Here is a 13,140-nt window from a genome sequence, read left to right as displayed (position 1 = left end):
GTGTGTTCTGCGGCTTGTGCTGCCGCAGCACGGCTGCTGTTCACCTAAACCACGCAGCTGGTTATCAGCGTAAGCATATTTATGCTAAAAGTAGACCCACATTTAGTCAGCATTCGCATGGCATGTTTTTTAAGTAGGCAAGCAATCGATAGCAGTTTATCCCCAGTGCATACTTTAGTTTGGAGAAACTGAACTTTAACTCTTCTCCTCCTTCTGTTCTGTTACAGTCATGCTGCTACTTTCTGTCCCAGAAATAGCAGCATTTCACCATACTCTTCTTGCCACCGTGATCTTTTGAGAAGATAAGGGTGCTGCTCAAACAGACACTGTGCTTCAGATACAGCTGAATGTGAAACACTGTAGTAGACAGCAGAAGAGTTAACCAATTGACAGAAAAGGCCAGTTTTGAAAATTACCGAAACTCCCCTCCAACTCCTCTTACGGCAGTCTTACCCACCAACAAGGACAACGCTAGCACTTCCCTGGCGGACTTGGAAACCCAACAACTTAAGTATCTGAGTGCCTTTGATAACCTAGACCTTCATCTGTGTCAATCCCCGACTATAAAATTTCATAGAAGTTGGGACAGAGGAGGGAGGAGGAAGGTGGTGGTGGTGTGAAATAAACCAAAGAGGTTAAAGGACAAAGTGCTCAAATTTTATCTGATGTAGCCACAGGAATTATCCAGCTTCACAGCAGCACAGGAATGGTCCAGTATACTGCTGTCACAGCAAAATGGGTAGGACTCCAGTGAAACGTGTGTTGGAAGCACATGTGACAGAGCTGATGGCGCTTAACGGCAGAAGTTAGAAGAATTCTTCATTCTCCCCCCCAACAGCAAACGTTTTTCCTGAAGTTGTAGCTGTAAGAGCTAGGACTCGGAAGGCTTGCCTGGGCAGTTACAGGAGGCCAGGTGTTGTGTAACAAGAAGGGGAAAGGCAGTTTGGTCACCATCTACTAAGGCTACTCAGTCTTCACCTTGACTAAGGAAACAGGCCTGGCTTTTGACTTCTGAATTTGCTAATTCAGTTAAGACCTGATAGGTCTCTGCTCTTATTTTCTCCCCACAACAGTACCAAAGACATTCTTAAGACATTAAGCAATGCTTTCTAATGCCAAGTGTGAGGGCTGCAAGAAACTGCACAGAGGAGTTGAGGTGCTTCCCTCAGTGGAAGTTTTTAAGAGCAGGTTAGCTGTAGAAATGGGTTACATATGACTGACCAGGCAGTGAAAGAGAGAGATGGACAGTGAGGAATTTCTCAATGTTTATTCTCTTCAAGGGAGGGATGACCTGGCTCTTTTGAGGAAAAAATATCCACAGATTATTTTTGTGCAACAAAATTAAAATCCTTTATGATGAGAATCAGGTTAAAATGAGGCTAAACATTCATTCATTGCTTTACTTTTCCCCCTTTACTTTCTTGGCCACAAAAGACAGGCTCTTAAAGGGGTTGTCATGCATAGTTTAACTAGAAATTTTATTTCTATTTTGGTGCATTATGGCCAGGAACATAAACTGGGAGGAGTTCTTAAGGGATTTTTTGCAAGTAAACTCAAATCAGCAGTGATGCTAGGTTTAATACATAGGGGGAACAGGGTGAATGTTTTATCTTCTTCCCTGTTTCCAGTTTAAACATTGTATCTTAGACAACTGGGTCCCTTCAGCATACTCCATCCTTACAATGCAGGTTATGGCGAATTTACATGAGCAAAGCAAGAAGGGTGGTAAGAGAAGAGCAGGTGAGGACGCTGCCCTCTACGAATCCTCTCTGTGAGCTGTCCTGTCTGCTTTCACACCTATCCCTGTTGCGCTCCTCTGTCGTTTTAAATCAAGTTTAAGATACAGCAGCCTTGCAGGCTGAAGCCTTATGTGTATTCACAGCTGTGATCAGACACCTTCAGTCGCATTTCTCAACACTTGTTTGTCTTGAAGGCTCCAGTCCAGAGGGCAGTTTGGCCTCCACAGCATCTGTTGAGAATGCAAGCGTACCCAAAGCCCAACACTACATTTCCAAAAAGCTACTACAGGGAACCTAACTGGGCTTCATCGTCATTACAGGCTGCCCAGTGAGAGAAGAAACTGGTTCTGAGAAAGCAAAAAGGTAACAAAAAGAGGGAGAGAGGAAGAGAAGTGTGATTAGAAGTGGGAGTTAAGGAAAAGAAACCACCATCACAGCAGCACTTTGAAAATACCAAGGTTATCTGCAGAAAAGTGCTGCTCTGCTGTCAATGTCGTGTAATGCAAACACAAGTTCGTTCTTTCCTCCCGCTCAGCACAGGGTGGAGCAGGGGCAAAAGGCCATCTTGGAAATACACACAAATAAATGACAGCTAAAATCAAAGTAAATACAATGATTTTAAGGCACATAAAATTTACAAGGCCAGTTCATGTGAAATTTTTTTTTAATGACACTAATGCCTTGTTCAGCTAGCAGAAATCCAGGATGGCTAGAAACTTCAGTACAGGTCAGGCAGCTACCTTTCAAACTATGCCAGCAGCGTGTAGATGTCCATAAACAGCAAAACAATCAAATTTGTCAAAGCTCAACTTTTACAGCGAAATGTGGTCTAGATTTAGCCTCAGGGTCAGGTCTGCAAATCAGTGTCTGAACTGTATAACCATGTTCACTTGCATAAAAGATATTTAATTGCCCAAAATCCACAAGAACAAAAACCCTGAGCCATAGTGGGCCTAAAGTGATGCCATGAGTTTGTTACAGGCACAGATCGTTTGAGTCCTGATAAGTCTTTCTACCGCAAGACCACCTTTTCCCCTGTGCTGCTAAGGTGTAGTACAAGACAGGTTGTGTGTCTCCAACTTGCTACAACTTGCATCAAAGCAAAGGCTAAAGCTTATAAAAACAGGGAGACTGGAGCTTTCTTCACTTGTTCTATTTAAATCTTCTTGACTATCAAATCAGTATCACTGCACCCATTTCTTAGCTAGCCAATCTCTTCTGGCTGGCCATGCGTGTAAGCAGAGCTCCTGGATCATGTGTGGACAAGTTTTCCACTATAAGCATCCCCTTCCTGAAGTGAAATGCCAGTTCTCTCAACTAGACCCATTTATCCACAGTTTAAACACAGATTATTTCTTTTTTAAACAGAGTCCTCAGATGGAAGGAAGACTCCATGCAAAAAAACCCCTGTAATCCCTCAGGATGAGCATCCAACAGTTTTGCTGTTTGCGAAGGCTGGCTGATGCAGCAGTGAGCGTGGGAATCCAGGCAGCCAAAGTGGGCTAGCAAGCAGGGACAGACAGCAGGCAGCAAAGGACCAGGTGCAGTCTCTCACTGGGGTGAGAGCAGTACGTCAGGCATGAACCAAGGAGTTTTAAAATCCAGCCCATCTCCTGAGAGAGGGGAGACTTTGCATATGTGTGTGTGCACAGTGGTGGGGCAGTAATAGTTCACTTGGGCATGGAAAATAAAAAGCCCGTCACAAAAATCTACATTCGGAAACATATTAATCAGGAGCTTCTTGAGGGTGTTTTAGCTTTTGTTTTCTGTCTCTCACGGAGTCGTGCACTGTCTCCTTTTCTAGCACAGATGTGCGCTGCCTCACATTAACCAACTGTGTACCCCAACAAGGGCTTCTGTACAATGTGTATGTCTTACCAAGCAAGCAGGTGCTACCAGAGAAGCTGTGATCCTCACACAAACCCAAGTACGGCGATACCACCTGCTTGACCAGTTCTTCCAGCTGTACGTAGCCCTCACTGGGGCCAGTAGGCTCATGGACACTCTGAAATTCAAACATTAAAAGTCAACATTACCCTTACATAGTTTTCAGTAAGGTTTTTGAGTAAAGCCTGGGGTCTGTCAAATATCTCTCCACTGGAATATCCCAACCATATCGGTAGACCATTTTGAGGAGCACAGCTGATAAGCACAAATGGAGGTTCGGGTGCCACTCAGGTCAACCTCCTTGTTCAAGTCATAGCCATAACACTATGGAAATTGAGCAGCTAGCTGTCTTTTTTCTGACCAAGGGATAGGAAGGTACAAGGTCCGCTCATACTGAGGATTTACATAGTGTAACTACAGCGATATAATTATACCAGGGCAGTTCTACCAGGAAACATCTCTTTGTAGAAAAGCCTTAACACACCTTGGGCAAAGCACTGCTCTTTTCCTAGTCAGGACTGCAGGAAAAGCACCCTCTCTAGTTCAGCTTACAGCTGTGAAGATGGTAGATAACACTAACCAATTTAACAGTAATTTCAGAAACCATTCACAGACTTAACTTCCTGCAAAGCTTTTCTTTCCCAAATGCATTGCTTTGAGACACTCTTTGCCCTCAAGATTCTTTTATTAAAATATTTCAGGGAAATTGAGCTAGCACTTTAGTATCTCCTGCTGTTACACCCTGGGTCACTGGGAACATCAGAACAGCAAGAACTCATACAGAAATACCAGCTTAGCCACTTTGCAATTTTGATTGTACTTCAGAAAGTTTCATTTCCCGCCACTCATTACAAGATATATTGGAGAAGAAATAAAAGTGAGAGGAACCCAAACAGCCACCTGTAATATGGTGTTTTGCAAGACTGTCAGGCTGGGCGATATAAAAAGACAGATCAGCTGGTATACTTGGCTGTATTTGGCATGCTTGCAAAATATTCTCTTGAGATCTGGATAAAGAGGATAGTCCTCACAGAAGGTCTGGGTCTCTTGGGAGAGGCCTTTGGAAGACGGATAGCATTTTGCCTGCTGCCAAAAGGTATTCCTCTTCTCATGGGCACTGCTCAGCATCCCAGCCAGCCAAGGGGCTGGCGTCGGGCAGCCAGCAGCCACAGCTCATTCAAATTCCACAATCCGCTGTGATGGAGACTCACCCTGTCATTGCAAAGCTGAGAAACCGGGAGAACTAGGGCATGAAGAGGCATTCAGAGAAGCTGGGAGATGAAAATTTATGTGAAAAAAGAGTCCTGAGACTGTTTCTAGCTAGGGAGGAGAGGTACCAAGAAGAATACAAACACCGAAGAGCAGAACCCTGCCCTTTCATGGCAACATCCTTACCTGTTCCCAGGAAAGCTCACAACACTCAAATTCAGCTCTCATTTCTACATTTACTGCTCAAGCACACATCACTTCCCCGTCGTCACACTCTCTACCCTCCCCACTCTCCTTTCCAGGGTTCGTATTAGTTCAATGAGGTTGAGATACCCAAGTGGAGTCAGACGAAGAAGAGCAGAGGTTCCCCACCTGCAGAATTAACAGCATCTGGACAATGGAAGCTGGGAGCTTTGTCTGGACCAGAGGAAGAATTTCTTCCAACTTTACTTTTAGCAAGACCAAGTCTCTGAAGCCAAGAAGAGCAATCTGACGGATAGTCAACTCCTGACCCTAAAAACCACAGAAGGCAAAATCCAAGAGTTGGTAAAGGGACATGTGAGCATCGCACCAACACATGTATGCACACAGACAGAAAGGGACCATTCTGCCCGTTGCTGCTGTGGAAAAGCACCCCCCAGCTGCCCAGGAGGAGGATTCATGGTACTCTTTGGTCACTTCCCTCTCAGTCTCTGTCCCACACAAATTCTGAAATGAGTAACACCCCATCAGAGGCGCCACTAGGTTTGGAACGAAGCCAAAAATGAGCCTGTATTTCACCAAAGGACTATGTATTCATGAAACCCAACTGACATTCAATTTGGTCGCAAACATCCAAAGCCCAGGATGGATGCAGCTCATGCTTTTGCCACTCAGAGCTGAGAAACCCGAGAAGGTTTGGTAGGGAAAGAGCTTGGTACAGAGTATTCCTTAACTAAGCCTACCTCTGGTCTGTGTTGGATCCTCTTTTTGCTCAACATCTGCACTTTAGACCTTGCTGATACAACAAAAATCCACAATTCAGTCCATTACAGATTTTAGGATTTAGGCTAGAGCAAAGCTGGCGAGACTGCTTGTACCAAACATCATTTAAAAAAGCAACAGCTTTGATTTCCACCACAAGGTGCTCCGTGTCCTCCCAGTTACTTTTTAACATCAACACCACAAGTGAGCAGGCTTAACAGATGAAGATGTTGTAATATTTCTCAGCATATTTAAACACAGTTGGACTCCATTTGGCATTCTGGTGTTACCGCCTTTCCCTCTGCTATGCTTAATGTCTGCATGACTTTCTCTTGCCCCACTGCAGCTTAACAGCAGAAATTTTCCTCCCACCCCTGCCCAGCACTTTGCAGCCTGAACAGTTTCCCTTGTTCTTCCCAGCACATTAATGTGTGCCCCATGGTCTGTTTGGGAACCATTTTATGGTCTCTCTAACACACTCAACATGGCAAATACTTAGCTGGAAGGAATTAACAGCAGTTAATCATTAATTCATAGTGGGTTTAATGTCATAATTAACAGCATCATCAATATGTAAATACAAATTAAAGCAAATAGTCTAGAGGGCAGCTCGGCCATAATAAAAGCACTTTGCTGTTTTAAACCATCACTGCATGTTTAGAAACGTGGAGGCGTAGAAAAGACCGGTACATATCTCTGAACTGTATTTCAGCAGCTGCACACTTTCTATTTACCTCATGCAGTTTAGTCCTGTTAACTTCATACCCCATTTCAAAACACAAACATTTTGCTGTGCCAAACAAAACAAGATTTGCTATTCTTTTTCCACACCAAGTAGTTACATCAACAGCTGCAACTATACAAAAGCCAGTGACCTGTTTACATAGTTTCCCTCTGTACAGCAATTTAACCAACTTGGCTGCTTAAAGGTCATATTTCTGCAACAGCTATGAGCCTCGGGTTTAAACTTAGCTGAGATAGGAAGTTACTTCTAGTTACTATCTTCGGTAACATACGCTTACACATTTGGCTGACTTACTTTCATTTTGAATGGGCAGTTGCTGGGATCACAGAAGAGCACAACTAAATAATCATGTTGACATTTGCAGCAAAGGATGGGGAACCAACAACAGTTGACTTTCCCATTTACCAGAGTAGCGCATGAAGAACTGCGACTTGGTGAAAGAGATCTGCTAGATGAGCTCTCTTCACATGTGGTAACACACTGTATAAATAGGTACATACCGTTCCCTATTTGTAGGAAGAGCCCACTCTTGTTATTAGGGCACTGGCCTGGAAAAAGAGCAATTTCTTATTTCTTGCTGCACCAGCAACTCTCTCTGTTGTAGCCTAGGGCAGCTTACTCAGAGTCAAATTCTTGGATGTATTTAGGTGGTTTAAATCCATATATTTGTGTAGGACTTAGGTGCCTACAAAGTTTTAAATATGCTGTTACCTTTCAGTTCCTCATCAGTAAAACGGCAATACTCCCCTAACTTCACAGCTTCTATGAAACATTTTTGAGTGACTCAGATATTGTGACAAGACAAATACAGTAAGTTAGGCTTTCAAAGAATATCAACATCCCATAGTCACGCTTTCACCACTACCACCAAGTTACTTCCAAAAGCTGCACCCACTGTGCAGTAACTTTTCTTCAGTTTCTCATTAGAGACTTTTAATAGCAGGGGAGTAGATTTTTCTGATAAGTGGCAGAATTATTAGCATCAGTGGGTATGACACACAGTTATCTCAGGTGTTTCCACAGTGCACAGATAGCTGCAGTGCAGACAAACCCCTGCTTAAATAGATAGGTCAATCCCTGACTGAGAATTAGTTGCAAAAGGAGAGAAAGGGAGGATATTATGATTGCACAGTTTTACCTGCCAAACACCTACCTTTAAGCATCTGCAGCAAGGAAAGAATAAAAATAAACACAGTAGAAAGGTTAGTGTCTGTCTTTACAGAAGTCCTTTCTCTTTTAGGAAATGCCAACTTTAATAGGATTAGAGGAAAAGGGAAAAGGATTAGAGGAAAAGCTCAACCTTTGAGCTTTACCTGCTGCCTTTCAAACAATACAAGGGAAAAATAATTTTAAAAGGCTCTGGAAAGCCATGTCTTGTGGAAGAGGCAAAAGTCAAGAGGAGAAGGATAGCATGTCCACAAACGTCAGTCTCCTCATGAGGTACATTTTTCTTTTCCTCTGATGGAAGAGAATATCAAAATAGGCTGGGGAGGTAACTAGACTGCTCGTATGGAAACCCTGACTAAAACTACATTAAAAAATGATGCAACTCAACACTTCTGATAGGATACTCAGCTTTCAGAATACCCAGTGTAAACAGGACTTACATGAAGTTGTTCATTCATCCTCTACCCACAGATTTACTTGTCTCCTTATTAAAGCTTCAAAAAACCCAACAGAGGATTTTCCAAAGGCACAACTGGGACATAAGCCCTCCAAAAGTAGTTAGGGTGAGTTAAACACATTTGCTCCTGATCTTGAGATTTGTCCCTCTGAAGACAAGTTGTCAGTGTTGTCATCTGCACCAACAGAGTCCCAGGTATTTAAAAATGGAAGAACTATAAATACAAATGGCCCAGAGCTTCAGTCTAGATGAGGTATAGTCCAATAGTTTCAGTGTTCAAGCTTAGCTAAGCACAGACAGAGGGTAGACAGATGGGAATAAATTCAGCCCAAAACACTGTGCTTGCCCAGTAGACTTTAGCAGTCCTTCTTACACAGTTAATGCTGACTTGGGCAAACTATATTTCCTCCCAGATTTAGCTTAAAGTTTGAGACCTGTTTAGCTACTGGCCAAACAGTGCTGCTGGAACAGAAGAAAAAAGTTTCCATGTGCCGTTAGCAGACATTGCAGTTACATTGCCTCACCTGACTGAAGACTGAATTATAATTAAGATTACCTGGACTGGGTAGAATATTGCCTGGAGCGTAGGAAGAGTCTCTGTAAAATAGTGATCCCAGATTTCAGACAGGACATCAATGCGATCCTCACCTACAAAAACAGAGATTGGGAGCAAGAGCTTTAGTGACAGGGACGCTAAAATCAAGTGGAATTTTCCCACTACCCTCTAATTCCCCAAATAAGAGATACAAACCCACCCTTCACATTCACAGTTTCTGTCCAAAACAGGACATCACTCAGCTACGCTTCGCCTTAACTGACAGAGACACAAGGCTGTGACCATAAATTGTTCTGTCACCTACTGCAAAGAAGACAGCTCTGTGAAAAACATGAGACCAATTCCAACAAAAGAAGCCCCTCTTCAACCAGAGGCTTTAACTCCACAGCAAAGGATTGTGTAATCTCACAGCTCACAGTTAGCATGCTCAACCAGCGTGGGAGCACGGTTGCACGTTAGCAGCTGAATCTGAAAACCAGAAGGTCACAGCCAACATCAGCTGTTCTGCAGCAACTGAGTCAGGGAGACCACTTACAAGACCTGAGCCCCCTCTGGCATCCCCCCACTCCCAAGCACAGACATAGCAGTCAGGACCCTGATGAGCCACAAAGCCACGGCGCTCCTCTCAAACGTGGCACTTGGGAAGGTTCCTGAATGAAATCCATTTGTGGCCACCCCTCATACAACTCCAACTCGAACAAACATCCCCAAATGTGTGTATTTAAAATGAAGGCAGACTAAGTTATGCAAGTCGTGCATCCCATAACAGGAATACAACTGTGGTCAAAAGCCTATTATTAACACAAAATGCTTTTACTGAACATAATTGTTTGAATAGACATTTTAAATTATGCTCATAGGCTTGACTTACAGAGCATTTGGGCCCAAAGCCTCTAAGTTTTTTAGGAGATTTTTCCCATCCCAAAGGCCAAAGGTTTGCAATGTTTTTTCAAGTTTTAGATACATTCCCCAGAAATTTCAGGTGCAAATACAGACCCAGGTTTAATAACTCAAGTTTCTGACAAAAGAATTTTCCAGGATACCTTCCACAGAGCCTCAGCTGGAGCTCACAAGCAGTTAAGAGTCAAGGAGCAGTAATGGAAGATGGCTGCTCAAGACAGCTTTGAAGGCTTAGCCTCAAAGTGACTAAAGGCCCTACATGAGGAACTGGAACACACGTAAAATTGCAACTCAAAGGGGCCTTATCACTGTGTACTGAAGTGCTTTCCCCATCTGGAGACTTCCACACAGGCTTTCACTGTGCTTGCCCGTGGGTTGTGCTGCTTAGGACATCGTCAGAGAGCAGAGAGACAGCAGGACCAAATCCTGCAGACATTTCCTTTCGAGCAGAGAGCCCACCGACGACCGCAGGAGTGTCAGGTACGACGCTGGCTTCAAAACTGGAACTGCAGGCAGACGAGCACCTACCCAACACCCCGATAACAGCTACCCATTACCAGAAACTGCCAACTGTAAGTGAAAAAGACAACAGGAAACAGCCTAACTGAATGTTTAAATTTTTCCCTCCTCTGCCTCCTCCCCAGGATTGCAATGCTTTGGTGTGTGGAGCCAGAATGAAATGTCATAGATCACTTCTCCTTCTGAAGGGGAAGGGGGAATGGTTTGTTTCTTCAAGAAATCATAAATCCTACAGGCATTGAAAGAGATTCTGACAGACTGTATAAAGAAAAATCACATTAAAATAAGAGGCTGTGATTTGAAAAACAGACACGGTAAAACATTGCCATGCCCTTCAGCAGGAACATTATTCTGTCTCTGAGTACTGGGACAGTAGAAATTTTCCAGGAAGACAGAGCTAACTGAGAAGCGGGTACAAGAAGTTCTTGTTGCTGTGACAAGACCTGCAACAAGCCTACACATTATGAAAGAAAGGTGCCCATGAGTCATCTCCTGCAGATGCCAGCCTGCACAGGCAAAGTGGCTCCAGTGTCACTTCGAACTAGGGACAAAAAAATGAGGCATAGGAAGAGGGTTTTGCTGTCTGCCTGGGAAACTTAATCTTGCCCAAACTACTTGAGCAGCTCTCAGCTTATTACAGACTGGAACTCAATTGTCATAATGCTAAAACAGATATTGGAATAGTTTTATATGAATACAGAAAACAAAACCTATGATAAGCTGCGCAGCACTCGTTTTGAAGAGCTGGCAGCAGCAGGGCAGGTACCCACGTTCGGGAAAATGCATGAGTCTGCCTTTTTTCCTCCCTTACAGGCCAGTGCCGAAGAAGCACGCACCAAGCCGGAGACTGGCAACTGCACAACTCCTTCAGGGTCCAAATCCTACAGCCTGCTGGCCGGGTGAAGTCACTTGGTGAAGAATGGTGTGGAGGAATCCAGCACCAACAATGAAGCATAATTATAATTGTCTATTGGCATTTAATGACCCAGATACAGTGGGTTGGTGATTAGCAAGGATCTTCCCTACAGGCTACAAAAATGGGTCAAATCAAACAGCAGCCTAGTTTTGAATAAAGACGTGCTCTAGACAGCTCACTCTGCTTGAGCAAACTGTTAATAAACGTGACTAACTCCCCACACATCCAACACTGAGTTGCTGCACCACGGTGGCCTTCGTCCACAGGCTCTGCGATAGCAAGCATCTGTACCCCAGTGGTTTGAACAGAACTTCACGTGTGAGCAACTTCTTTCATGAAGGATTTCATTCCCACTCAAGTGACTGTTTTTTCTTTAAATTTACACAAAGCTTGTTAGTTCAGTTCTCAAAAGCATGACACAGTAACCAAAATTGTGCTTACACTGAGCTGCAAATCACATTGAGAACTAAAAGGCAGAATGCAGCTCTTAGCAGTTTTGCAACAGGATCCATGTCCAGCCCAGAAATGCTTTGAGCCCAGGTTCAACTGCCACACAAGACCCATGTTCCTGCTCTCGCGATGAAGACGTGGCTGGTGGGAGTGTTGCAGCTACGTGGCTGTTCAAACAGCGTGCCATCCTTTAAGCCTCACAAGGGCTGCAGTGCAACCTGCCTCCTGAGAGGTTGTGTGACACCCTAAGCCAATACCAGAAAGGGCTGTACACTTTCCAGACATGCAAATCATCTTGTCTGACCAAACCTCAAAGCACAACTCCCTTCCAAAATGGGTTTCTTACTATACTTGCCTTCACACAGCTTAACCTTCTCCTCTATAAACAGCAAGCCTTTCGCAAGGAGCTGGTTCTGCCAAGAGAGAAGAGAGAGACATGCATTTGCCTTTTCTGAGATTTAAAATAAACATGGAAGAATAAATTTTTTTCAGATGTTATCCACTTGCATGCAGTTATCTAAAGATTAGTCATATCATAGTACTTTCTCCCAGCACCGCCACCAGACCTGGTCTCACTGTGAGTGCTGTACATTCATTCATCAATCCCGTCTTGTTCAGCCAGACATGAGAGAACACAACAGACACAGCAGATAATTGAAACACTTGCCAGAAATGGGAAGGAAGGACCTGTCCTGGGTCACAGAGAGGGAGTCAAGAAAATAAAATGGTTCTTAACATAAGAGTGCAGCCACATTAAGCTATACCTTAGCAATAGGATGGAGGTGATCAAAGGGCCAAATGCTACCAAAACATCCCACTCTCTTCCTTTGCACTAGCTCAGTGCTTGCCTGCACAGTAAGCCAGTTCAGCTCCCTAACCCTTACTTCTCTATTCCTACCTATTCTCTTTCTATGAGGCTTTTTTTTTTGGTATACTGAGCAGTTGGATCATCTCAGTATGCAGTCTCAAGCTGCAGAAGAAGCGGCAGGAGCTAGTCTTTCTAGATAAACTTAACTATCATGGACCAGACAGATCAAGATATCGATGTGCCTGTTTGCAGTTCAGGACATCTAAATATCTGATAAGCTTTCTGTTCCCATTTCCCCAAACATAAGAATGGTGCAAAAACAACACCTACCTTTTTGTTCTCCACTAGGAGATCAGTTATTCTGAAAAGCTTTGAGAATCCCAGAGAAAGGAGCTGCTATCACCACATGTTGTGGTTTAACCTGGCAGGCAGCTAAACACCACACAGCAATTCGCTCACTCCACCCACCCCCCAGTGGGATGGGGGAGAGTATCGGGGAAAAAAAAGTAAAATTCCCAGGTTGAGATAAAGGCAGTTCAATAGGACAGAAAAGGAAGGAGGAGGGGGAAAAAAAACCAAAAAAACCCCCAACAACAATGATAAAAGGAACATGCAAAATAAGTGATGCACAATGCAATTTGCCCACCACCCGCCGACCGATGCCCAGCCAGTTCCCGAGCAGAAGTCACCCCTCCCCTGGCTAACTCCCCCCAGTTTATATACTGAGCGTGACTCATATGGTATGGAATAGCCCTTTGGCCAGTTTGGGTCAGCTGTCCTGGCTGTGCCCCCTCCCAGCTTCTCGCTGACAGGGATGAGAAGCT

General features: G+C 44.0%; 1 protein-coding gene across 1 annotated transcript in view; it reads right to left on the bottom strand.

Annotated features, from left to right (window-relative positions):
* PRR5L (proline rich 5 like) overlaps nucleotides 1-13,140 on the bottom strand; it is a 57,854-nt gene that overhangs the window by 16,758 nt on the left and 27,956 nt on the right. Inside the window, exons 5-8 of the mRNA XM_009282455.1 lie at nucleotides 11,864-11,921; nucleotides 8,724-8,815; nucleotides 5,208-5,348; nucleotides 3,618-3,744 (exon numbers count right to left, since the gene is read on the bottom strand). Coding sequence (XP_009280730.1) covers nucleotides 3,618-3,744; nucleotides 5,208-5,348; nucleotides 8,724-8,815; nucleotides 11,864-11,921 — 418 coding nt within the window. The remainder of the gene's footprint in view (nucleotides 1-3,617; nucleotides 3,745-5,207; nucleotides 5,349-8,723; nucleotides 8,816-11,863; nucleotides 11,922-13,140) is intronic.

Source organism: Aptenodytes forsteri, unplaced genomic scaffold (genome assembly GCF_000699145.1).
Source record: "Aptenodytes forsteri isolate BGI_AS27 unplaced genomic scaffold, ASM69914v1 Scaffold821, whole genome shotgun sequence".
Taxonomy (NCBI): Eukaryota; Metazoa; Chordata; class Aves; order Sphenisciformes; family Spheniscidae; genus Aptenodytes; species Aptenodytes forsteri.
This window is presented reverse-complemented; position numbering and strand designations above follow the sequence as displayed.